The 25,450-nt window shown below is 41.6% G+C and overlaps 1 protein-coding gene across 2 annotated transcripts in view; it reads right to left on the reverse strand.

Annotated features, from left to right (window-relative positions):
• LOC122548925 (serine/threonine-protein kinase OSR1) overlaps positions 1 to 25,450 on the reverse strand; it is a 182,298-nt gene that overhangs the window by 59,982 nt on the left and 96,866 nt on the right. For both annotated transcript variants that reach the window (XM_043687910.2, XM_043687911.2), the window contains exons 6-8: positions 17,178 to 17,287; positions 12,474 to 12,575; positions 7,699 to 7,832 (exon numbers count right to left, since the gene is read on the reverse strand). In XM_043687910.2, coding sequence (XP_043543845.1) covers positions 7,699 to 7,832; positions 12,474 to 12,575; positions 17,178 to 17,287 — 346 coding nt within the window. The remainder of the gene's footprint in view (positions 1 to 7,698; positions 7,833 to 12,473; positions 12,576 to 17,177; positions 17,288 to 25,450) is intronic.

Below are 25,450 nucleotides of genomic sequence, written 5' to 3' on the forward strand. Positions count from 1 at the left end.
CAATCAAGTTTGTGAGACATGATTTCCCATGCACAAAACCATGTTGACTAACCCGAATCAGTGTTGAAACTTTATTGCTGGAACAGCACAGCAGGTCAGGCAGCATCCAGGGAACAGGAGATTCGACGTTTCGGGCACAGGCCCTTCTTCAGGAATGAGCAGAGAGTGTTCAGCAGGAGAAGATAAAAGGTAGGGAGGAGGGACTTGGAGGAGGGGAGTTGGAAATGTGATAGGTGGAAAGAGGTCAAGGTGAGGGTGATAGGTCGGAGTAGGGTGGAGGCGGAGAGGTCAAGAAGAAGACTGCAGGTCAGGAAGGCGGTGCCGGGCTGGAAGGATCCGGCTGAGACAAGGTGGGGGGAGGGGGGATGAAGAAACTGGTGAAGTCCAAGTTCATCCCCTGCGGTTGGAGGGTTCCCAGTCGGAAGATAAGACGCTCCTCCTCCGACCGTCGGGTTGTTGTGGTTTGGCGGTGGATGAGTCCAATGACCTGCATATCCTCGGTGGAGTGGGAGGGGGAGTTGAAATGCTGTGCCACAGGTTGGTTGGGTTGGTTCGTCCGGGTGGCCCAGAGGTGCTCCCTGAATCGCTCCGCAAGTAGGCGGCCTGTCTCCCCAATATAGAGGAGGCCACACCGGCTGCAGCGGATGCAGTAGATGATGTGGGTGGAGGTGCAGGTGAATCTGTGGCGGATATGGAAGTTTCCCTTGGGGCCTTGGAGAGAAGTGAGGGGGGAGGTGTGGGCGCAAGTGTTGCACCTCCTGCGGTTGCAAGGGAAGGTGCCGGGAGTGGTGGTTGGGTCGGTGGGGGGTGTGGATCTGACAAGGGAGTCGCGGAGGGAGTGGTCTCTACGGAAAGCTGATAGGGGAGGGGAGGGAAATATATCCTTGGTGCTGGGGTCTGTTTGGAGGTGGCGGAAGTGACGGCGGATGATGCGCTGTACATGGAGATTGGTGGGGTGGTAGGTGAGGACCAGTGGGGTTCTGTCCTGGTGGCGGTTGGAGGGGCGGGGCTCAAGGGCGGAGGAGCGGGAAGTGGAGGAGATGCGGTGGAGGGCACCGTCGACCACGTCGGGGGGGAAATTGCGGTCCTTGAATCAGTCCTTGCCTTTCCAAATACATGTACATCCTGTCCCTCAGGATTCCCTCCAACAACTTGCCCACCACTGAGGTCAGGCTCACCGGTCTATAGTTCCCTGGCTTGTCTTTACCGCCCTTCTTAAACAGCGGCACCATGTTTGCCAACCTCCAGCCTTCCAGCACCTCACCTGTGACTATCGATGAAACAAATAACCCAGCAAGAGGTCCAGCAACCACTTCTCCGGCTTCCCACAGAGTTCTTGGGTACACCTGATCAGGTCCTGGGGATTTATCCACTTTTAACCGTTTCAAGACATCCAGCACTTCCTCCTCTGTAATCTGGACATTTATAGATTATATCCTTTCGACAGTAAATACTGATGCAAAATATTCGCTTAGTATCTCTCCCATTTTCTGTGGCTACACACAAAGACTGCCTTGCTGATCTTTGAGGGGCCCTAATTCTCTCCCTAATTGCCCTTTTGTCTTTAATATATTTGTAAAAACCCTTTGGATTCTCTTAATTCTATTTGCCAAAGCTATCTCGTGTCCCCTTTTTCCCTCCTGATTTCCCTCAAGTATAATCCTATTGCCTTTACACATTTCTAAGGATTCACTTGATCTATCCTGTCTATAACTGACAGACTTCCCGAAGAAGGGCTTATGCCCGAAACGTCGACTCTCCTGTTCCCTGGATGCTGCCTGACCTGCTGCGCTTTTCCAGCAACACATTTCCAGCTCTGATCTCCAGCATCTGCAGACCTCACTTTCTCCTATAACTGACATATGCTTCCTTCTTTTTCTTAACCAAACCCTCAATTTCTTTCATCATCCAGCATTCCCTATACCTACCAGCCTTTCCTTTCACCCTGACGGAATATATTTTCTCTGGATTCTTGTCATCTCATTTCTGAAAGCTTCCCATTTTCCAGCCGTCCCTTTACCTGCGAACATCTGCCTCCAATCAGCTTTCGAACGTTCTTGCCTAATATCGTCAAAATTGGCCTTTCTCCAATTTAGGACTTCAACTTTTAGATCTGGTCCATCCTTTTGCATCACTATTTTAAGACGAATAGAATTATGGTCGCTGGCCCCAAAGTGCTCCCCCACTGACACCTCAGTCACCTACCCTGCCTTATTTCCCAAGAGGTCGTCAGGTTTTGCACCTTCTCTAGTGGGTGCATCCACATACTGAATCAGAAAATTGTCTTGTACACACTTAAGAAATCCCTCTCCATCTAAACCTTTAATACTATGGCAGTCCCAGTCTATGTTGGGAAAGTTAAAATCCCCAAACATAACTACTCTAATATTCTTACAGATAGCTGAGATCTCCTTACAAGTTTGTTTCTCAATTTCCCTCTGACTATTAGGGGGTCTATAATACAATCCCAATGAGTGATCATCCCTTTCTTATTTCTCAGTTCCATCCAAATAACTTACCTAAATGTTCAACATATTCCACAGTCCTTCAACATATATGGATGATAGAATATTTAGCTGACTAGATGGTGTTTGATAAGCTTTGCTTCAGCAGCATTCGAGGACAGGGCAATTACCTTCTATACAAAGTTTAAAACTAATAAGAATGGTTGGCAAATTTGATGCAAAGCAGACAATAATATCGCATTTATCCACAAATGGTAAATCATGTATATTTATGAAGGTCAGATAAGTCAACTGACCTAAAACAACAAATTTCTCTCCTCAGCGGCAGCTTTGTTTTTTTAAGCATTTTCTGTTTACATTATCTTTGAAGGTCAGTTGAGTTCAGGCACAGAAGACCACAGCAGGTCAGGCAGCAACCGAGGAACAGGAGAATCAAGGATTCCTAATGAATGGCTTATGCCCAAAACGTCGATTCTCTTCCTACTCAGATGTTGCCTGACCTGCTGGATCTTTTCCAGCACCACACTCTTGACCCAAAGATGGGGAATATAATGAAAAGAACTATATGAGATTAACAATCTTAGTCCAAATTAAAATCTTGTCAGCTTTCTGAGCTACAGGGAGAGGCTGAACAGGCTGGGGCTGTTTTCCCTGGAGCGTCGGAGGCTGAGGGGTGACCTTATAGAGGTTTACAAAATTATGAGGGGCATGGATAGGATAAATAGACATTTATCTGGGATCGGAGAGTCCAGAACTAGAGGGCATATGTTTAGGGTGAGAGGGGAAAGATATAAAAGAGACCTAAGGGGCAACTTTTTCACGCAGAGGGTGGTACGTTTATGGAATGAGCTGCCAGAGGGAGTGGTGGAGGCTGGTACAATTGCAACATTTAAAAGACAGTTGGATGGGTATATGAATGGGAGGGGTTGGAGGGATATGGGCCGGGTGCTGGCAGGTGGGACTAGATTGGGTTGGAATATCTGGTCGGCATGGACAGGTTGGACCGAAGCGTCTGTTTCCATGCTGTACATCTCTATGACTATGACTATGACTCCTTCAAAATTTGACAAGGTCTTTGTTATCAGCTTTGGAAACCATCTGTATGCAACTTGAGGGAATTTTAAAATGTGGACTTTTTGTGTAGTCATGAAAGTCAATTGGAGGGCGCAGTAATCAGCAAAAATGCATGTCTGGCTAAATAAACAGCTGAAGTCAGCAGAAGACCTCTCTGCAACAGAGGACTGCAAATGTCCACACATTAAATAAATCTGCAAAAATATCACCCGGCACAAGGGACATTCTCATTTTGGCAAAAGCAATAGAAACACCTCATCTTAAAAATGCTTTAAATATATTTTCTTCTTAGATACAGTTAAGATTCAGTTCAGATGATTGAGACTTCAAAGAAAGCAAGATGGTTTAATGCAAACATGCATCAGGTTAATATTCTGGAGACAAGGTGAAATATTACAACTTTGGAGGTGGTCCTCAGGCTTGCTGATGATGACTGCATAGTTTACATTCTTTTCGCTGAAGGTACGGGTTACTGCATTCATTCTCAAAACATATGCTCAGGGATACTTCAAAACAAACAATTTATAAAGTTGATCTAGGCAAATTGGTTAAACAGACATGTAATGGCCCTCACTCTCTGAGCAAAGGGGACGGATTCAAGTTCCATCTGCTCCACAGATGTGAAAAATCAATTCACTGGAATTCATTTACTATAAAATGGTCTTGTGATAGTGGTGTGTCCCTGCCTTTCAACTAGGAGGCACAGTTCAGGTCTCAGCTACTCTAGAGGTATGACATAAGACTTCTGACAGGATGATCAAAAAAATATTTTTTGGCCTTTTGTGGTGTGTAGTGGCTCTCTTTGGAAGAGGAAACCTGGATTTAAGTCCCAACTGCTCTAGAGGGGGATCATAAAATCTGGAAAAGTTGATTAGAAAATAACTACAATGGGGTTGAAAATTGTACACTCTTTCATCCACACCAATAAAGTGATTGAAACATATGGAAAAGACAGGAAAGTGGGACTGGAGGTAGAGAAGCAGTAAAACTGCCAAAGCTAAATAGAATATACTGTAAAAACCCAGGAAGCCTAGCAACATATGTAGATAGAGAAACAGTTAACTGTTCAGAGCAATGACCTTTTTTTTTAAGATGCTTACTGATATACTCAGTATTTCCCGTATTTCGTTTGTTTCAGATCTCGGGCAAACAAAATATTTCATTTTCATAAGTTATTTATAGGGCTTAATGCTTTTTCCATACTCTTAAGATTGTATTTGTACTCAGTTTTTCTATAACTTTCAACATACTGAGCAGTACTTCCATATTAATACAGAGCTACTGATTACACCAGACATTGGTTTACAAAAGAGTTTAAAACATCATCACAAATAAATGAACAAACACACAGGTGGAATCTCTGCAAGAATCTACTGCGTCAGGTTCATAATTACACTGTATTCAGTAAGGTCACCTTTGACAAAGGTAGGATGCTGCGTGAGCTTTAATGCATTGTTCCAGAATTTTCAACAATACAAATCTATACAAAGACAACTTTATTTCTAACCATGAATTATTGTTTATAGCTCAATCCATAAAAAAAGCTTTTAAACTTCTGTAAAAGCAGCACAAATGTTTTTATGGTTTCACAAGAAATGCAATGCGACAATATGATGCACTATAATTATTTACTATCTTTTCTGCAGCTGTCAAAGCACAACAAAGGCCAGGAACCATTGTAAGCTTTATGGAATCTTACTGCATAGAAAGCTGTTCTGTTCATTGTACCTAGCTAGCAATCTGAAGAGCTAACCAATTAGTCTCACAACCATACTGTTTCCTTACAGCAATAAAGTTAAAAATCACATAACACCAAGTTATAGTCAAAGGTTTATTTCGAAGTACTAGCAATTGGAGCGCTGCTCCTTCATCAGGCAGCTGTGAAGCAGAATCATAAGACAAAGAAGTTATAGCAAAAAAAAAAATCAGTGTCATACAATTGAAACGGTGTGCAGGTTAGGTGAATTGAGTCAGGAATGTAGTGCTGGAAAAGCACAGGTCAGGCAGCATCTGAAGAGCAGTGCAGTCGACGTTTTGGGTAAATGCCCTTCATCAGGATCCTGATGAAGGACTTTTGCTCGAAAAGTCAACTGCCCTGTTCCTCCGATGCTGCCTGACTTGCTGTGCATTTCTAGCACCACACTCTTGACTCTGATCTCCAGCGTCTGCAGTCTTCACTTTTGCTTAGATCAGGTGAATTGGCCATGCTAAAATTGCCCATAGTGTTCAGGGATGAGTAGGTTAGGTGCATTAGTCAGGGGTAAATTTAGGGTAGGGGAATGGGTCTGGGTGGTTTACTCTTTGGAGGGTTGGCGTGGACTTGTTGGGTTGAAGGACCTGTTTCCACACTGTAGGGATTCTATGATGATACACTCACGCCGATCCTCTCTCAGACAAGCACAGATACACCCTCTCAGTGGCTTACACTCCATCACACTCATGCACACTCTTCCAAGCACGCGCGCACACTCATATCCATGCGCACACACAAATCTATGCGGTGAATTTGCATTTGTAGAATTGTATTTGCAGATACATTCTATTTTGCTCAAAAAGCACACAATCTGCAGGCAGTCAATCAAAAAGCACACAATCTGCAGGCAGTCAATCCATGCAAATGCCTACTTTGGTAATAGAACTAGTCGTGACTCAAGATTGGGATATAGACAGACAGAGTCTAACCTCACGCCTTTAATACATTATCTGAGCTGAGGTGTCAGTTTTTTAAAAAATAAAACCTTAAATTATCTCAAGAATGTGACTTGAAGGAAGTTCTGGGATTTGCATATTAATGAACCTACAACCCATTCTAAAAGATGAAAGACTAAACAGCAATCTAGGTTCGCTGAACATATCGTTTCAGTTGCACAAGACTGTGATCTTTTGCTCTAAATTGTGTCTTATGACCCTGCTCTACAGCTACCTGATGAAGGAGCAGCACTCCGAATGCTAGTACTTCCAAATAAACCTGTTGGACTATAACCTGGTATTGTGAGATTTTTAACTTTATAAACGGGTGTTTGGGAGGTGGGGCGAAAAGAAGAGGAGGGAAGACAGAGACACAGGGAGAGGGCAAAGGGGGAGGGCAGAGGGCAGAGAGAAGGCAACTAGACCCCTGCGAACAAAATGAGGAATTGCCATTTCTTTAAAAGATTTTAGTTTGAAATCATTCCCAAATCTGAAATGATCGTAACTCTCATTTGTTTGACCTGATCCTTTTTATTCACAGTCTAGGTAGTATTTCACCAGTCTGGTCCACACAATACATTCAAATTTACTTTTGGTTTGAGTTATTATTGTCACATGTACGGAGATGCAGTGAAAAGAACTGCTGTGTGTTTGGCATGGTTTATTGCCTAATGCCACCTCTGAACTGACTGACTATTGGGATATATCTGCTTATTTTAAATCCCAAATTCTCTTACTTTCTCAAAACAAACAATAGCATTTCTGTTCACATTTCCGTCAGTTTCAGATCTCCTTTCTCGATGTTGTCAGTGAGTTGTACCTAGACTGTTTTGCCAAGTTCTTAACATAGTGTCCTCTATTTTTTGCCATATTGCTGATTGCCTCCTTGTGCTATGATTACACTATATCATTGCCTGGGGACACAATGTACATCATGTGAACACTTTGGAAAGAAAACTTTACAAAAGATACTGGATTGCATTATTGCATTGGCTTTCAGTGATTCAGTTTGTGGGTGTAAAAAAGTATGGATGTGAATAGGAGTAATAGCCATTGCTCGCTCTCTCGTCTTTGCTCGAGTAGGTTTGGCTTGCAATTATCTATGTCTTCATTTGTTACTTAAGGAATTTGGTTGACATGTTTCTGATCCGATCTACATGCAGTCTAATTTGTAACATTACTTCCGCTTTTGCATTTAAACTTTGTAACCAGTAGAGGCGTGGAACAAAGAACAGAATAATTCACTCCTCCAAAGGATCAGAGAAAGGTACAAATTTTTTTTTTAAACTGTCCACAACAGTTTTAAAGCAGAATGCTTACATTGATTATAAAACAAACCATTGATAGCAAACCATGTTGTTCAAACATTATTCATAATCATGCTGCCTTAACTCATTGATCCGATTTCCAGATTGCTGACCTTAAAGAATATGTAAACAAGAGCAAGCATAGAGCCATTCTGATCTTTTACCTTTTCTCTGGATCTTTCTGCAGACATTGTGCAATCATCTTCCTAAAGGACTTGCCATACTTTTTGACCATTTCCTTATCCTGTACACCTGTTTCCAATGAGGGAGGATCATTCTGAAGAGTCAACATTAAGACCTAAAGAAGGAAAGAATGTTAAAAATGGCTGAAAGAGAATATTTAAACATTTTTGTAGAAGTAATGTAATCTTGGAGCCACAGAATCAAAAGGAGTTTAAAAAAAAATTTCTACTAACAAAGATATTCACTCATATCGGTTCTATGCTTCCATCAAGATGCAATGAGCCAACAAGTCTATCTTTTTCTTTAATTCATGGAATTTGAACTTTACTAGTGAGGACAACATCCATTGATCATCCTTATTTGTCCTTAAGGAGGGGTCTTCTTGAATTACTACAATCTGTGGAAATACACGGGGCCAGTAGACAGGGATTTCCAAAGTTCAGAAGCAGTGACAGCTGCGATGAATTTCAGCATCAAGTAGTATTATATGAAACCTGGAGGAGACCTTGCAAATGAAGAGCAGTAAAGTAGATGGAGAGTACATAGGTTTGGAAGGCACTTAATGTAGCAGCTGAGGCAAATTGCCACATTGTACAAAAAATGGTAAACATTATATACAGTTGCCATGGTATACTTCTGGGGGTTCATGTGAATGGTGTGCTAACACAGCTTGCTGCTTTATCTGAGTTCCTCAGATTCTTGAACCACTAAGTTCATTTTGATGGGTCGTGTTGGTGGTCATGGAAAAAGAAGTAATCTGTCTCCACCTAACTGGTGGCTATAAGAACTTCAGATACCGGTGATCTGAAATAAAAATACAATGCCAAAGAAGCTCAGCAGGTCAGTCAGCATCTGTGAAAAGAGATAATTAACCTATCTAGTCCAATGATTCATCTTCACAACTGGAAGTGAGTGGAAATATAATTGATTTTACGCTGTCGATGAATGAGGAAACAGTGGCAAGCAGAAGAGAGGTAAATACTAGCCTAGTCAGCAATGCCACACGCTTTGACTAAATACCCCAGGGAGGCAATGGCCCAGTGGCATAATCACTGGACTATTAACTCAAAGACAGAGGTACTGTTCTGGGCACGTTGGCCTGAATCCCATCATACAGATGGTGGAAACTGAATCCAATAAAAGTCTGGAATTAAGAATCTAATGATGGCCATGAAACCGTTGAGAGTTGTTGGAAAACCCACCTGGTCACTATTGTTGTTTAGGGAAAGAAATCTGCTATCCTTACCTGGTCTGGCCAACATGCGACTCCAGACCCACAGCAATGTGTTTGATACTTGACTGCCCTCTGGGCAATTAGGGATGGGCAATAAATTGCTAGTGATCCTTTGTGCTAGGTTATAAACCACAAACTAGTCGTTTCGTTGTTATAAGTGAGCAATTTTGTTCCAGATTTACTAATTCCTTGACTTGAAACTTCCCCATCTGTCATGGTATGTCAGACCTGTCTTAAAGAATTGTTCTGGATCTTTCATTATTAGTTCAGTAAAGTTACCACTTTGCTACTGTTCACAACTCATTTTTATCCTTCTGTTACAGTTAACAAACTGAAACTCCAAAGTACTCACATACTACATCCAAAAATTATATTTTCTGGATAATATTTAATTTGTATTTGGACTAATCAGAAAACTGTTTCCAATGTCTTGAGTGAAATGCTGCTGAAATCAAAAAGAAAATGACAAATACTGGAAACACAAAAAATTTTAATATTACAGGTGGGAAGAGCCTTACAGAGGATTGAGCTCAGAGGAAGAACTCTGACTATGTAGGTTATGTGGTGAGAAGACAACAGTAAGAGCCACCGGGCTTTGAATTAACTGAAATGCACGTAGTTTGAGTGTTTAGAAACAGATTAATCAAAAGTTTCTAATGCAAGGCTCTGTTAAAGCCAAATCACATTTGGTAACAAAAATGAATGAGGAAATTACCAAAATAAATAAAGGGTAATAAAAGGTATCATAAAAATTAATCAAGTGACATCTCACGGGAGGTTAACAAATAAATTGTGGCCTACAATACAAGAACTGTGTAACAGACTAGATAAAAAGTCGATTGAATTTAAATAACTGTACGAATAACTGATTTGAGGGAAGGTTTAATGTGACATGTACTAGAGTCAGTGCTAGGTTTATTTTACTTAATGTGCACTCATCATGATTTGGACTTGGGTACAGGGAACATGATATGAAACCTATGTCACAGAAGGAAGGTATTCGTAAACTGCAAGAGACCTATGGAGGATAAGAGATGTCCCTGTGGCTCAATGGCAGCACTTCAAGCTGAAGTGGAGAGTTCAAGACTCATATCAGAGATTTGAGCATGAAACCTGTGGTAACAGTAGCACAATCAGAGCTGTCTTTCTTTGGATGGGACCTGAAACAAGGTCTGATGGGCATAAAAGATTCTTTGAAGTAGAGCAGAGTGTTGGTCAATATTCTTTCATTAGCAAACATTAGAAATAAATGAAGACCACCTGGTAATTATCTCAATTCTATTTTGTCATACCCTGCCATCTGCAAATCAACCACCATGTTCCCAACTGATAAAAGACCATTCCAAAATTATTTCATTAGGTTCGGGACATCCTGAGATCACGATAAATGAAAATTACTTTCTTCTTTCACAAAAATGTAACAGGAAGTGAAATTAAAAATATTCTTAATTCGAAACTAAAAGAATAAATAGAACAACATTTAAAGATGATAAAGGATCTCCAACATACTTTCCAATAGTGTTTGCAAGTGTTCTAAACATTAAAAAGGCCAGGGATGGGTGACAATAGTTAGAAGATACCTAGGGATATTTTCATTGTAAAAGAAAAGACTTCATGAAAGTTTTTGAAGTTAAGGATTTTAACAAGTAAATCCTAATCTTTCTGGTTGGGGAAGTAGGAAACCAGGACTGTCATGTTAGTAATTACTTTAAATAGTCATTGAAAAAGTGGGAGTGGAGGGGTTAGGAGAAATGCAAACTTATTCCTTACATTACAATACACTTTAAAAGGTAGTTCAATGACTGTGAAACACATTTGGATATCCTGATGACATAAAAGTTGCATTTCCATAGACAGCTGGTGAAGCAGGGACCATTGTGATTTTTAAGCGAACATGGCTTGAAGGTGGATAAATCACCTGGACCAGATGGACTTCACGACAGTTCTGAGAGAGATAGCTGAAAAGATAGTGGAGGTGTTAGTGATCTTTCAGGAATCAATAGAATCAGGAAGGGTCCCACAGGACTGGAAAATCACAATCGTCACACCCATTTAAAAAGTGAGCAAGGCAAAAGATGGAAAATTACACACTAATTAGCCTAACCTTGGTTGTGAGCAAGATCCTGGAGTCCATTGTGAAGCATGAAATTTCTGAATACTTGGAAGTGTATGGTAAAATAGGGCAAAGTCAGCATGTTTTCATCAAGGAGAAGTCATGTCTAACAAATCTTCTAGAGAAAGTGAGACCAAAGAGAGCCAATGGGTGTTAGCTAACTGGACTTCAAGAAGGTCTTTAACAAGGTGCCACAGAAGAGGCGGAGTGAAAAAAAAAAGGACCTATGGTGTTAGAGGCAAGGTGCTAGCATGGATAGAAGCTTGGCTGTCTAGCAGACAAGAGTCCTTCTCAGGATGGCAGCTGGTGACAAATGGTGTTCTGCAAGGCTCAGTTTTGGGACAACTTTTCACTTTGAACATTAACGATCTAGAATGAGGGCATTCTGGCCAAATTTGCAGACATAGGTAGGTAGAGAAAAAGGTAGCATTGAGGAGGCAGGGAGACTGCAGAGGGATTTGGACAGATTAGGAGAATGGGCAAAAAAGTGGCAGATGAAGTACAATGTGGGAAAGAGAGAGAGAGGTCATGCACTTTGGTAGGAAGAATTGAGGCATAGACTATTTTCTGAACAGGGAGAAAATTCAGAAGTCTGAAGTGCAAAGAGACTTGGGAGTTCAAGTCCAAAATTGTCTCCAGGTAAACTTGCAGGGTGAGTCAATATTTAGGAAGGCAAACGCAATGATGGCATTTATTTTGAGTAGACTTGAATATTAAAGCAGGCATGTACCTCTGAGGCTCTAGAAGGCTCAGGTCAGACCACATTGGGAGTATTGTGTGCAGTTTTGGGTCCCATATCTCAGGAAGGATGTACTGGCCTTGGAGAGTGTTCAGATGATATGAGAATGGTCTCAGGAATGAAAAGCTTAACATACGAGGAATGTTTGAGGACTCTGGCACTATACTCGATCGAAGAATTAAGGGGGGGGGGGGGAATCTAATTGAAACACACAGAATACTGAGTGGCCTGGAAATGGTGATTGTTGGGAAGATTGATAGGAGAGACTAGGACACAAGGGCACAGCCTTAGAGTAAGGGAAGACCTTTTACAATTGCGGTAAGGAGAAACTTCTTCAGCCAGATTGGTGGATCTATGGAATTTATTGCCACAGAAGAATGTGGAGACCAAGTCATTATGTATATTTAAGACGGCGATAGATAGGTTCTTGACTATCAAGGGGATCAAGCGTTATGGGGAGAATGGGGTTGAGAAACTTATCAGCCACGATTAAATGGCAGAATAGACTTGATGGGCTAAATGGCTTAATTTCTGCTCCTATGGTCTTGTGGTCTTATTTAAAGCAGATTACAATCCAATTCAATGGAGAGATCAGGAGTGAGTTGTAGTGGGGTAACGAAATACAAAAAAAAACTTACGTTCACCTGTTGGACTTGATACTGATGCTTACCTTCATTGGTGGGTATTTATGATAAGGAGCTGCTCCAGTAGCTAATTCAATGGCTGTAATTCCAAAACTCCAAATGTCTGCTTTGAAGTCATAGCCTCTAACCTGTTGAGGCAAAACAATGATAGAATTATCATGAAGTTTCAAACATGTATCTTATGAGTTGAGAACAGAATTGGATCATGCATTGCTTAATCATTTTCCTTTTAAACTCAAAGCAAATTTTAAATGAAGAAATTAAAGTGAGGACCAGAGTACAATATATATGACACCAGCAAGAGATGACAAATTATAAATCAGTAGGCAGTGAATAAGCAATTTCAAGAGTGGGTCATGGTACTATGGTACATAAAAGGAAAAACAAACAGCTGAGTCATTCCACAGTTCTGAGGTTCTGTGAAGAGCAGTGAAAAAGTTATCAGGAGGAGAGACTGGAAAAGTAATAATAGCTGAAAATAAAGACTCTTACATGTTGCAGCACAGGGACAGTGGAGAACTTTAAAGTTCACAGACCAATTGGTGAAGTGGAGAGATAAAGTTCAAGCCAGAAAAGAGATATTTTAGTTGAAAGAAATAAAGTAAAAGTCACATTGCAAAGGGGAGCATGTGAACATCTAGAATTCATTAAAAGGTGGTCGGCAGGTGAAGAGGACAGTTAAATCAGGTATCCTGTAAATAAAGCCTACAGAATAAGAGGAGGAGGAGGAAATTATGTTGAATTTAGTGAAGGTTCTTAGTTGGAGTACTGCATCCAGTTTTGGGCATTGCACTTTAGGATGTGGAGATTTTGGAAACAGTACAGAAGTAGTTTAGGAGAATGGTTCTGGGGATGAGGAACTCCAAATATGGAGAGAGATTGGAAAAGCTGAGGTTCTTCCACAGAGTCAGAGTCATTGAGCAGAGAAACAGGCTCTTCAGCACATCACATTGACCAGCACACACCAAACCAAACTAATTCCACAATTAGAAAACAACCAGAGATTATCCAGCCTCTCTTCACAGCTAAACTGTTCCAACTCCAGACACTGTCCTGGTGAAACTCCTCTGCAAGACATACTTCCTGTAGTATGGCAACCAGACTGCACACAGTACTCCGGCTGTGACTTAATTTTTAAAAATTGTGCAGCAGTTTTACTCAACTCATTTTTATCTCAGCAAAATTGTTCTGTCAGCTCTGATTTTTAAAAAAATATTCTTTCTGCCCTAAACCAAACCAAACTAATTCCACTTATCTGCACTTGATCCATAGCCTATTATGCCCTGGCATTTTAAGTACTCAAAGATGCTTCTTAAATGTTGCAAAAAGTACCTGCCTCCACCACAGCCTCAAATAAGAACTTGCCTAGTGCTACTTCCTGCCTGCTCCCTGTAACCCTACATTCAATTGAAACAATATATATTTTTGCCCCAAATACCTCAGTTGAACCTGACTATAATAAACTATGGGCAGTTCATTCCAGACATGAACTGCTTGTTGCATGAAAAGGTTGTTCCTCACCATTTTTTTGTTTATTTTACTAATTATTTTACACTTGTGCCCTCTTGTTCTCAAACAACTCATGGAAATATTCTCTTGCTGTTCACTCTGTCCAGTCTGCTCATGGTTTTGAACACTTGAATTGCATAACCTCACAGCCTTCCCTTCTCCAAAGAGATGTATGGAGCATATGCAGCAAAACCATGAGCCGACTGGACAGAGTGAACAGCAAGAGAATATTTCCATGAGTTGTTTGAGAACAAGAGGGCACAGGTGTAAAATAATTAGTAAAATAAACAAAAAAATGGTGAGGAAAAACCTTTTCATGCAATGAGCAGTTCATGTCTGGAATGAACTGCCCATAGTTTATTATAGTCAGGTTCAACTGAGGTATTTGGGGCAAAAATATATATTGTTTCAATTGAATGTAGGGTTACAGGGAGCAGGCAGGAAGTAGCACTGGGCAAGTTCTTATTTGGACAGCTGCCACAGAAAATTAGCTGAATGGCCTCCTCCTGTAGTGAAACAATTTTGGGATTTGCTTAATGGCTGCAATTATTTTAGGGTAGAAAGAATATTTTTTAAAAATCAGAGCTGACAGAACAATTTTGCTGAGATAAAAATGAGTTGAGTAAAACTGCTGCACAATTTTTAAAAATTAAGTCACAGCCGGAGTACTGTGTGCAGTCTGGTTGCCATACTACAGGAAGTATGTCTTGCAGAGGAGTTTCACCAGGACGGTGTCTGGAGTTGGAACAGTTTAGTTGTGAAGAGAGGCTGGATAATCTCTGGTTGTTTTCTTTAGAGCATTGAAGGCTGAGGTGGCACCTGATTGAGATTTATTAGGCTGAGGGGCATAGATAGGGTAAATAAGAAGCAGCTGTTCTGCTTAGTTGAAGGATCAATACTGAAGGGACATAATTTTAAAGGTAAAGGACAGGAGGTGGAGGGAAAAACAAAAAAAAAAAAGAGGGTGGTGGAATCTGGAATGCACTAGCTGGGAAGGCAGTGGAGGCTGGGAACCTTAACCTTTATAATATTTCACCTATGGACTAACTGCTAGAAAGTGGGATTAGAGGGGGTCCTTAAGTTATAAACATCCAATTTACAAATACTTGCACTTACGAATGCCATCCCATACAATCGTGCCGTTTTAAAGATCCAATATATGAGCACTATTTTATGTTGTCCCGCATTGCGCTTTGACTGGTGTACAAATTGACTTGCAAATGAACTCAAAGATGGAAGCCATTCTCAGCCTGGGGACTGCCTATAGTGTTAAACAGGTGAGGTTTTTCTCATTGGCGCTGACTCGATGGGCTGAATGGTCTCTTATATCGAATGGCTGGCTCAAAGGTAGAAGACAGAGGGCAGAGGTAGAGGGCTGTTTTTCAGACTGGAGGGCCTGTGACCAGTGGAGTGCCACAAGGATCGGTGCTGGGTCCTCTACTTTTTGTCATTTACATAAATGATTTGGATGCGAGCATAAGAGGTACAGTTAGTAAGTTTGCAGATGACACCAAAATTGGAGGTGTAGTGGACAGCGAAGACAGTTACCTCAGATTACAACAGGATCTTGACCAAATGGGCCAATGGGCTGAGAAGTGGCAGATGGAGTTTAATTCAGATAAATGAGAGGTGCTGCATTTTGGGAAAGCAAATCTTAGCACGACTTATACACTTAATGGTAAGGTCCTAGGGAGCGTTGCTGAATAAAGAGACCTTGGAGTGCAGGTTCATAGCTCCTCGCAAGTGGAATTGCAGGTAGATAGGATACTGAAGGCGGCGTTTGGAATGCTTTCCTTTATCAGTCAGAGTATTGAGTACAGGAGTTGGGAGGTCATGTTGCGGCTGTACAGGACATTGGTTAGGCCACTGTTGGAATATTGCATGCAATTATGGTCCTATTGGAAAGATATTGTGAAACTTGAAAGGGTTCAGAGAAGATTTACAAGAATGTTGCCAGGGTTGGAGATTTGAGCTATAAGGAGAGGCTGAATAGGCTGTTTTCCCTGGAGCGTCAGAGGCTGAGGGGTGACCTTATGGAGGGTTACAAAATTATGAGGGGCATGGATAGGATAAATAGGTAAAGTCTTTTCCCTAGGGTGGGGGAGTCCAGAACTAGAGAGCATAGGTTTAGGGCGAGAGGGGAAAGATATAAAAGAGACCTACGGGGCAACTTTTTCACGCATAGGGTGGTACGTGTATGGAATGAGCTGCCAGAGGAAGTGGTGGAGGCTGGTACAATTGCAACATTTAAGAGGCATTTGGATGGGTATATGAATAGGAAGGATATGGGACGTGTGCTGGCAAGTGGGACTAATTCGGGTTGGGATATCTGGTCGGTATGGATGGGTTGGGCCGAAGGGTCTGTTTCCATGCTATACATCTCTATGACTCTATGATTGACTAAAAAAAAAAACAGACAAAAAGAGACAAAAAACTTGCAGATGCTGGAATCCAAAACAGACAGGCAGGAGGCTAGAAGAATACAGCAAGCCAGGCAGCATCAGGAGGTGGAGGACATTTCAGGTGTAACCCTTCTTCAGGACTGGATTTTGGATTCCAGCATCTGCGGTTTTTTTGGTCTCTAACCAAGTTTGTTCCACTGAAGTCTCTTCAAAGGATGCCCAATTTGAAGAAGTTCTCTGCCCCTCCCCTGTCCTGTAGAAGGGTTACACCAGAAATGTCAACTTATCCACCTCCTTATGCTGAGTATGTATCATCAGCAATCAAAGATAATGCTTTCGAATCAAAGTGGCATTGAAATAACAACGGACATCAAAGTATTTATGCTTGCCTTTGTTATTTAAAAAAAAGTGTACACAGTTTGAGATCAGAAGTGTTTTAGATTCAATTTTCTTCCCCTGTCTGAATAGACTGCGGGGTACGGTGATTGGTGAATGCATTCTTCTTGCACTTTGCTACACATCATTTGAGTGTCTTGGCAAGTTATAAGCCTTAGTGGCCATCACTACGACCCACTGCCATTTTCAGCCCAGTCCATCCACGCGTCAATTTCAGCTGGAACAACCTCAGGAAAAGAGGCCCTGAACACATTTTCTTTTCCTGTGGAAAACTAACACCCCACCTACCAGCAGTGAAGGTCATGTTGATGAATCCGGACTCAGTTTATGCAATTTCAGATGCATATTCTTTGCAGTTCTAAAAGTTTGAAAAAAGTTAAAAAGTATTTTGAGATGTTCTGATGTAAATATAGACTGCCTCACCTGTTCCATAACTTCAGGTGCCATCCAGCAGGGTGTACCTACAAAAGTCTTCCTGACTTTATTCCTGGTCATGTCACCACCTGTTGCCAAAAATGCACTCACACCAAAATCTGGAAAAAGGAAACAAAGACAACAATATATTCATAACCAAATTAACTTTCTCTAAATATTTGTGTGTAAACTAACAGAGCAAGCTACACAGGAGTCCCAAGGTTGTCTGGTGAGCATTCAATGCACCATCACAAAGTTGTGGAATAAAGGATCAAGTCTTTATCAGTGTGCCTGGTCCACAGTTTTCAAATATTCACACAAGGACAATCAATCAATGATAGATGACATTTATAGGAAAGAAATTAAATTTGATACAGAATATGAAGAATAAGATAATGTTTCTCAATCTCTTTTGCTTATGTTTTATACCTCAAAACAGGTGGGGACAGACATTTCGCATTGCAGCTTTTCATTGATAAGATCCTCACTTTCAGTGGTCTTCTCAGTTAAAAATCTAAAGTGATGGAAAGCAGGCAATGTATAGACATTTCCCACTGTAATATTTCAAATCAGGAAATCTCAAAAGATAATTTCTTTTGAACAGAGAATAGAACAGAAGAACACCAATCAAGGCTCCAGGATATAAAATAAATAGCAAGACAAAATTGAAAAAAAACGATGAAAATCAATTCCTTTATTATTATACAATCACATACTTAACATACAGATTTATAGGGCTCTTCCAAGAAGTTTATGGTCCTCTTTTCATTTGAGAAACTGTAAAAAGGTAAAGTCGCAATATTTACAAGACCACAGAGCATGATTTAACCTAAGGGTAACCATGCCTCAAGCAAAGGGAGAGATTGAACACATCAGTGTCATGATATCAGTTCACTCCAATGTACTGCTTTAAATGCAAAGATTATTTTTTTTTACTTCCCACACATCCATTTAATATTAAATAATGTGGTCAAATATGGAATCATAAATAGATGATCATTTAACTCCATGTTATTTTTCTCCATAATCGCCATATCATTTGACATCATCAGTGTCCACAAATCTATTTATTTTTGTCTCGAAACCATTCAACAATTGAGTTTTCACAACCTGCCTGGAGCAGAATTCCAAACACTCACCAAATTTTAATGGCAAAGAAAGCTCTCATCCCAGTCCTTAATGGCTTTATGTTTTGAAACTGGATTCCCTAGTTCTTGACTCACCATTCAAGGCGACCAACTCCACAGAATACCAGCCTATTTTTTTTTAAATCTCACATTAATTAAACCTGCTATTGCAGGTGACCACACTGGTGTACCATTTTGTCAAGGGGTACAGAGGAATCTCTATTATCCGAATGAGATAGGTGGGCAGTATTTCGATGGGATAATTGATTATTCAGTTAATTGATTCAATGCCTCTCCTCTGGGGCTCGGAGTTTTCTGAAGTTTCCTTTTTCTTCTCTCTGCCTGCTTTGCTCCCTGTCTCAGGATTTGTTTCTGAGCAGACACACACGTGTGCAAGGGACCTGTTGAAGCCCCACTCCCCCATTAGCTCAATGGGACTGACTTAGCACTCACTAAGTCCGCTCCCCGTTCAAGAGACTAGGCAGCAGCACACTGTGTGCATGCCCCTTCCTCTCCAGGGCAGCCAGACTGGACACCAATAGGAAGACTGCTGCTGCATTTGTTGGGGGGGGGGGGGGGGGGGAGGGAGGGGGGTGCATTTCAAAATAGTGCACACACAGCCATATACGCAACTTTTTGACAAGCTCTACCTGTACAGAACAATGTTGAAGAGATTATCTGGGGAAGGGGAGTTTTGGGTACACCCCTGTGTAGAACTCCAGGGAAAGTGTGGGGAGAGAGAGGGTGGGCAGTCAGTCATTTGTAGATGGTGTCTGGGCTCCCATGGATGTCCAGGACTGTTCTTAGCAGCATTTCAGTAAGCCAAGTTCATTTTTAGTCATTGTAAACAAAAGACGCGATCAGTGTTGGAAATGTCTCTTTCATGTAATGTTTCTATCGGGACCTTGAGATCTTCAGATAATCTGAAATTCGGATAATTGATATTTGGATAATCGAGTTACGTCTGTATTGGTACCATTCCCACCACTGGATTACAAGGCCTGAGTTCAAGTCTCACCTGCTTCACAGGTGTGTTAAATATCTCCAAACAGGTTAATTGGAAGATAATTCCATACCCCTATCGAAAAGACAGCCCTTTTCCTTCCAAAGTGGATAACCTCACAATTAAATAGCGGTGGTAGTGGCTTAGTGGTGTTATCACTGGACTGTTGATCCAGAGACCCGGTAATGTTCTGGAGTCCTGGGTTTGAATCCTGCCATGGCAGATGGTGGAATATGGATGGAATTTTAAAAATCTGAAATTAAGAGACTAATGATGACCATGAAACAATGGTAAATTGTTGGAAAAAACATATGGTTCATTAATGTTCTTTAGAAGAGGAAACTGCCGTCCTTACCTGGTCTGGCCTACATTTGATTCCAGACCCACACCAATGCAGTTGATTCTTATTGCCCAGAGGACAGTTGGCCTAGTGAGTGATGCCCTCATCCCATGACTGAATAAAATAAGCATTATAGAGAGAACAGCTGTACAGTCTATGGCAACTTTAGATTAGATTAGATTCCCTACAGTGTGGAAACAGGGTCTTCAGCCCAATGAGTCCACACGACCCTCCGAAGAGCAACCCACCCCCCTCTGATTAATGCACCTAACACTACGGGCAATTTAACATGGCCAATTCATCTGACCCGCGCATCTTTGGACCTTGGGAAGAAACCGGAGCACCCGGAGGAAACCCATGTAGACACGGGGAGAATGCGCAAACTCCACACAGACTGTTGCCAGAGGCTGGAAACAAATCTGGGTCCCTGGTGCTGTGAAACAGCAGTGCTAACCACTGAGCCACCGTGCCCTTACCTTTTTGTATTTCATCTGCCATTCTATTTATCAGACTGCTCAAATACCCCTTGTAGCCTCCTTGCACCTTCGTCACAACTCACATTTGCACAGAATATTGACAACAGCAAATGTTTAAATCATTTGTTTGGTTCTACATCCAAATAACTTATATAGCAAGTGTAAAGAGTTATGGTCCAAAATGCTGAACCTTGCATACTCTGCTTTTTACAGTTGCCATCCTGAGAATTACCTGTTTATTCTGTCCACAAATCAACTCTCAATCCAAATCAGTACACCTGTTACTCATTCCCCAAATTCTAATTTTGTTTACTTACCTGTGTAGGACTTCATCAAAAGTCTTCTGAACTCCAAATATATCACAATCACTGGTTATACTTTGTCAATGCTGCAAATTACATCCTCAAGTACGTTTGCCAAACATTACTGATCTTTCATAAACCCATGTCAATGATGCTCAATTTTAACATTATCTTAGTGTCTAGTTACAATAGAGTGTAATTTTTTTCCTAATACTGACAAACAAGCATTGTCATACCTTAATTTTCTCTCATTTTCTTTTTGAAAAGTGGGGTTACACCTGCTACATTTCAGTCTACACATAGCTTATCAGAACTTTTAGAATTTTCAGTGACAACCACTAATTCACCCACCATCACTACAGCTTCCAACTTCAACCTTCTGGAATGCAGCACATCAGGTCCAATGGACTTACTGACTTTCATCCAAATTCAGAAGTTAGAATTTAGTCAAAAGATAAATTAGATACTGGCTTTGAGTCAGACTGTCGGAATACACAGTGTGCATACTTCCCAACCCATGTTTGTACAGTGCTTGTTGCCAGTAGATTGACCAATATCATTGAAAAGTGTATTGTTTTGAACAATGTTACATAATCTTATCATATAAGATCAGTTTATCATTTCACTTTTGGTTAGTACCATGTAACAAATATTCAAGGTTTACTGTATTTGTTTTAGTTACAGTGACAGAGCATTTAAAACCATTTCTTTCAAAATTTCAATTTTATGGGTTTTAATTTATACCCTAAAATAATTTCCTGATCTCTTCGATTTTTAATAATACGGTTCAAATTGGTTTATGGAATGTGGATAGTTATTCTTTATATCTAATTTTTTGGTAGGGAAGTGAACGTGAGCTCTCTCCTTAAAGTTCTTGTGTGTAGGGACATCCATTGTTGTCCAGAACTCACTCCTAAGACTTTGACTCAGCAACAGAGAAGAAACAATGGCTGATGTAAAAATCCCAACTGCACTTTCCTGCCTCGTTTCAATTGTACAGAGCTGCAGTGAAATCACATCTAGAGCAAATAATTTTAGTCTCCTTATCTGGGCAAAGATGGAATGCAGCATATTTTCACAAGACTAATTCATGAGTTGATGATGTTGTCTTTTGAGAATTCATCAACATCAATGGGCCTGAAAGCTCTACAGTTTTGAAGAATGAAAGTTGACTTCTGAAACTTTAAATTCTTAAATAGCATAAAACAGTGGTCTCTGGCTGCTGAGTATAGAATCAAGGGACAGTTTCTTAATTTATCCCTCTTGTTCTGAGACAGAGTGGAGGAATTTCTTTGAAGTTTAGTTGATTTTTTAAATTATCTTCCCTACCGACTATGTTCAATTATTGAGCAGGTTACAAGTCAGATTTTTGGATACGAATGACATCAGAGGATATAGAGATGGTGCAATAAGTTAGTGGTGAGTGCGAGGACTAGCAATGATCTAACCGATTGGCAGAGCATGTGCTTCAGACTGAACAGCCTACTCTTGTTGCTACATTTCTTTGTTCCTAGTGCCCCCAAATTACCTCCAGTCTTGGCAAAGGTGTGTGTTTATATAGTACTGATGAAATTAAACATTTTAAAGTACTTCACAGGATTATAAAAGGAAAAACAAAATCATACACACCAGAAATATTAGGACTATCCACATCCCATAAACCAATTAGGACATCTGGTCAAATGTTTGGTCAAATGAGGAAAGAAAGGTGACTAAAACCAACCAAGACACGCCAAAATGTGCCCTTTGGGAATTAAAGATATAACTGCATCATTGCTTTGTTGATCATCAGTTTTACCTATTTTTAAAATTAAAAAAGGAGAAAAGTTTTAGATTTGATATTTCAGAGATTATTGAAGAAATTTGGTGGAAGCCCTTTCATTCTAGATAAAAACAGGCAGCAAGGAAGTCATTTAGCCTTTCAAGTTTACTCAGCCATTCAATGATTATGGCTAATCCTCTTTCTCAATGCCATATTCCTACTTTTCCCCATTTTCCTTGATGCCTCAAAAATTTAATCTTTTTTGAATATATTCAATGACTTGATCTCTATAGCCTTTTGTGTAAAATAAAGTTCCACATGTTTGCTATGCTTTGAGTGAAGACGTGCTTCCTCATTTCACTCCTAAAATGGTGTATTTCCAGAGTGTGTCCTGTGGTTCTAGACTCCGCAGCCAGAGGAAAACATCCTCTTTGTCTCATGTGTCTGGTCCTGGTGGAACTTTATACGTTTTGATCAGATCCTGTCACCCTTCTAAACTCTAGGGAATACAGTCCCAGTCAAACAGTAATAGAGAAACAATGGACCATTTTAGAGAATAAATATGTACACTTTGGTACAGTTTGTGGAGCAGTGAGACTTGCTTACTTGTGCAGACAGAACAATATCACACTGTAATGCATTGTGTCCTCAGTTTGTCAGCTTTACTTGCTATTCTCCGTGTGTTTACATGTATAGTTTATTAATAATCACAAAACCCCTGTGCAGTCTATCTGCTAACCACTGCTTCTTCTGTCCTTCAGGGCAGCTCACTATCCCTATTCCATTCATTTCTTTTCTTCCTGCCCACCCCAAAACAAAGCTGAGCCACACATGGTACAATATTTTTGGCTCCGACTGCCCTCTCGCAAGAATGCCCTGCACTCAACAGTATCCAAAAATGGAACACTGATTAGTGACTAAGATAGACTCAGGGAGCTCCAGGATGAAAACACAGCTATCTTAAGGTGCTTGGTGGTCATCCTTCCCTCTCTGCCCTATGTTCTGATCCTGTGGTACAATCAACTCCCCAAATTGCTATCTTGGTTCTCTGCCTCCTGGATGCACAACCAGGACTCTAGTCACTGCTCGAGTTCTGAAACCTGGGGTTCATGCTTGTGTAGCCAGTGAAACTTCCTGCAAATATGTTTGCCTGGGACAGTGTGTCTCTGACTTCACATAGACAGCAGAATATACATTCCACATTGCTGAACTGTCCTGCCACCCTATAAACTCAAAAAAAATTGTTACGAGTGAGCACGGACTGGAATAATTTAGCAGTACTGAATTAAATTCTTACTGTACCAAAGGATGCTGAAAATACTGCAAAAAAAACCTCCTTTCCTCACATACCTCACTGAACTCCCACTTCAGAATCAGTACATGATGTAAACAAGACAGCACTGGGGAAGCCCTCTATTAATGCTTGAGGAGAAAGTGAGGTCTGCAGATGCTGGAGATCAGAGCTGGAAATGTGTTGCTGGAAAAGCGCAGCAGGTCAGGCAGCATCCAGGGAACAGGAGAATCGACGTTTCGGGCATAAGCCCTTCTTCAGGAATGGGGAAAGTTTGTCCAGCAGGCTAAGATAAAAGGTAGGGAGGAGGGACTTGGGGGAGAGGCGTCGGAAATGCGATAGGTGGAAAGAGGTCAAGGTGAGGGTGATAGGTCAGACTGGGGTGGGGGCGGAGAGGTCAGGAAGAAGATTGCAGGTTAGGAAGGCGGTGCTGAGTTCGATGGATTTGACTGAGACAAGGTGGGGGGGAGGGGAAATGAGGAAACTGGTGAAATCTGAGTTCATCCCTTGTGGTTGGAGGGTTCCTAGGCGGAAGATGAGGCGCTCTTCCTCCAACCGTCGTGTTGTTGTGGTCTGGCGATGGAGGAGTCCAAAGACCTGCATATCCTTGGTGGAGTGGGAGGGGGAGTTGAAGTGTTGAGCCACAGGGTGGTTGGTCCGGGTGTCCCAGAGGTGTTCTCTGAAACACTCCGCAAGTAGGCGGCCTGTCTCCCCAATATAGAGGAGGCCACATCGGGTGCAGAGGATGCAATAGATGATCTCCATGTACAGCGCATCATCCGCCGTCATTTCCGCCACCTCCAAACGGACCCCACCACCAAAGATATATTTTCCTCCCCTCCCCTATCAGCATTCCGTAAAGACCACTCCCTCTGTGACTCCCTCGTCAGATCCACACCCCCCACCAACCCAACCTCCACTCCCGGCACCTTCCCCTGCAACCGCAGAAGGTGCAAGACTTGCGCCCACGCCTCCCCCCTCACCTCCCTCCAAGGCCCCAAGGGACACTTCCATATCCGCCACAAATTCACCTGCACCTCCACACATATCATCTATTGCATCCTCTGCACCCGATGTGGCCTCCTCTATATTGGGGAGACAGGCCGCCTACCTGCGGAGCGTTTCAGAGAACACCTCTGGGACACCCAGACCAACCAACCCAACCACCCTGTGGCTCAACACTTCAACTCCCCCTCCCACTCCACCAAGGATATGCAGGTCTTTGGACTCCTCCATCGCCAGACCACAACAACACGACGGTTGGAGGAAGAGCGCCTCATCTTCCGCCTAGGAACCCTCCAACCACAAGGGATGAACTCGGATTTCACCAGTTTCCTCATTTCCCCTCCCCCCACCTTGTCTCAGTCAAATCCATCGAACTCAGCACCGCCTTCCTAACCTGCAATCTTCTTCCTGACCTCTCCGCCCCCACCCCAGTCTGACCTATCACCCTCACCTTGACCTCTTTCCACCTATCGCATTTCCAACGCCCCTCCCCCAAGTCCCTCCTCCCTACCTTTTATCTTAGCCTGCTGGACAAACTTTCCTCATTGCTGAAGAAAGGCTGATGCCCGAAACGTCGATTCTCCTGTTCCCTGGATGCTGCCTGACCTGCTGCGCTTTTCCAGCAACACATTTTCAGTTCTATTAATGCTTCCTGACTCAAGGGTAAGTGTTTAATTCAGCCACTTAAACTAGAGGTTTTCTCAAGAACTCCTACACTGAGATTTAAGGCTATAATAAAACTTAATTTCCGAATTCCTGAAGTATCATTGCTGCTGTATTGTACTGAAATGCAAACAAAATATTGAAGGTCTCACAAACAGTCAACTAATGATAGAAATCCTTCAATTTGTGTTTGGTTGAAAGATAGAAGTTTCGCAAGAACAGAGAAATCTCAGTATTGCTTTTACAATGTCATGGTACATTTCTTATTCACCCAAGAGGGCTCACAGAGCCTAAATCAGCAGCAAGTGAGGAA

Source organism: Chiloscyllium plagiosum, unplaced genomic scaffold (genome assembly GCF_037043375.1).
Source record: "Chiloscyllium plagiosum isolate Xiang-an unplaced genomic scaffold, Cpla_swu_hap1 HiC_scaffold_4, whole genome shotgun sequence".
NCBI classification, from domain to species: Eukaryota; Metazoa; Chordata; class Chondrichthyes; order Orectolobiformes; family Hemiscylliidae; genus Chiloscyllium; species Chiloscyllium plagiosum.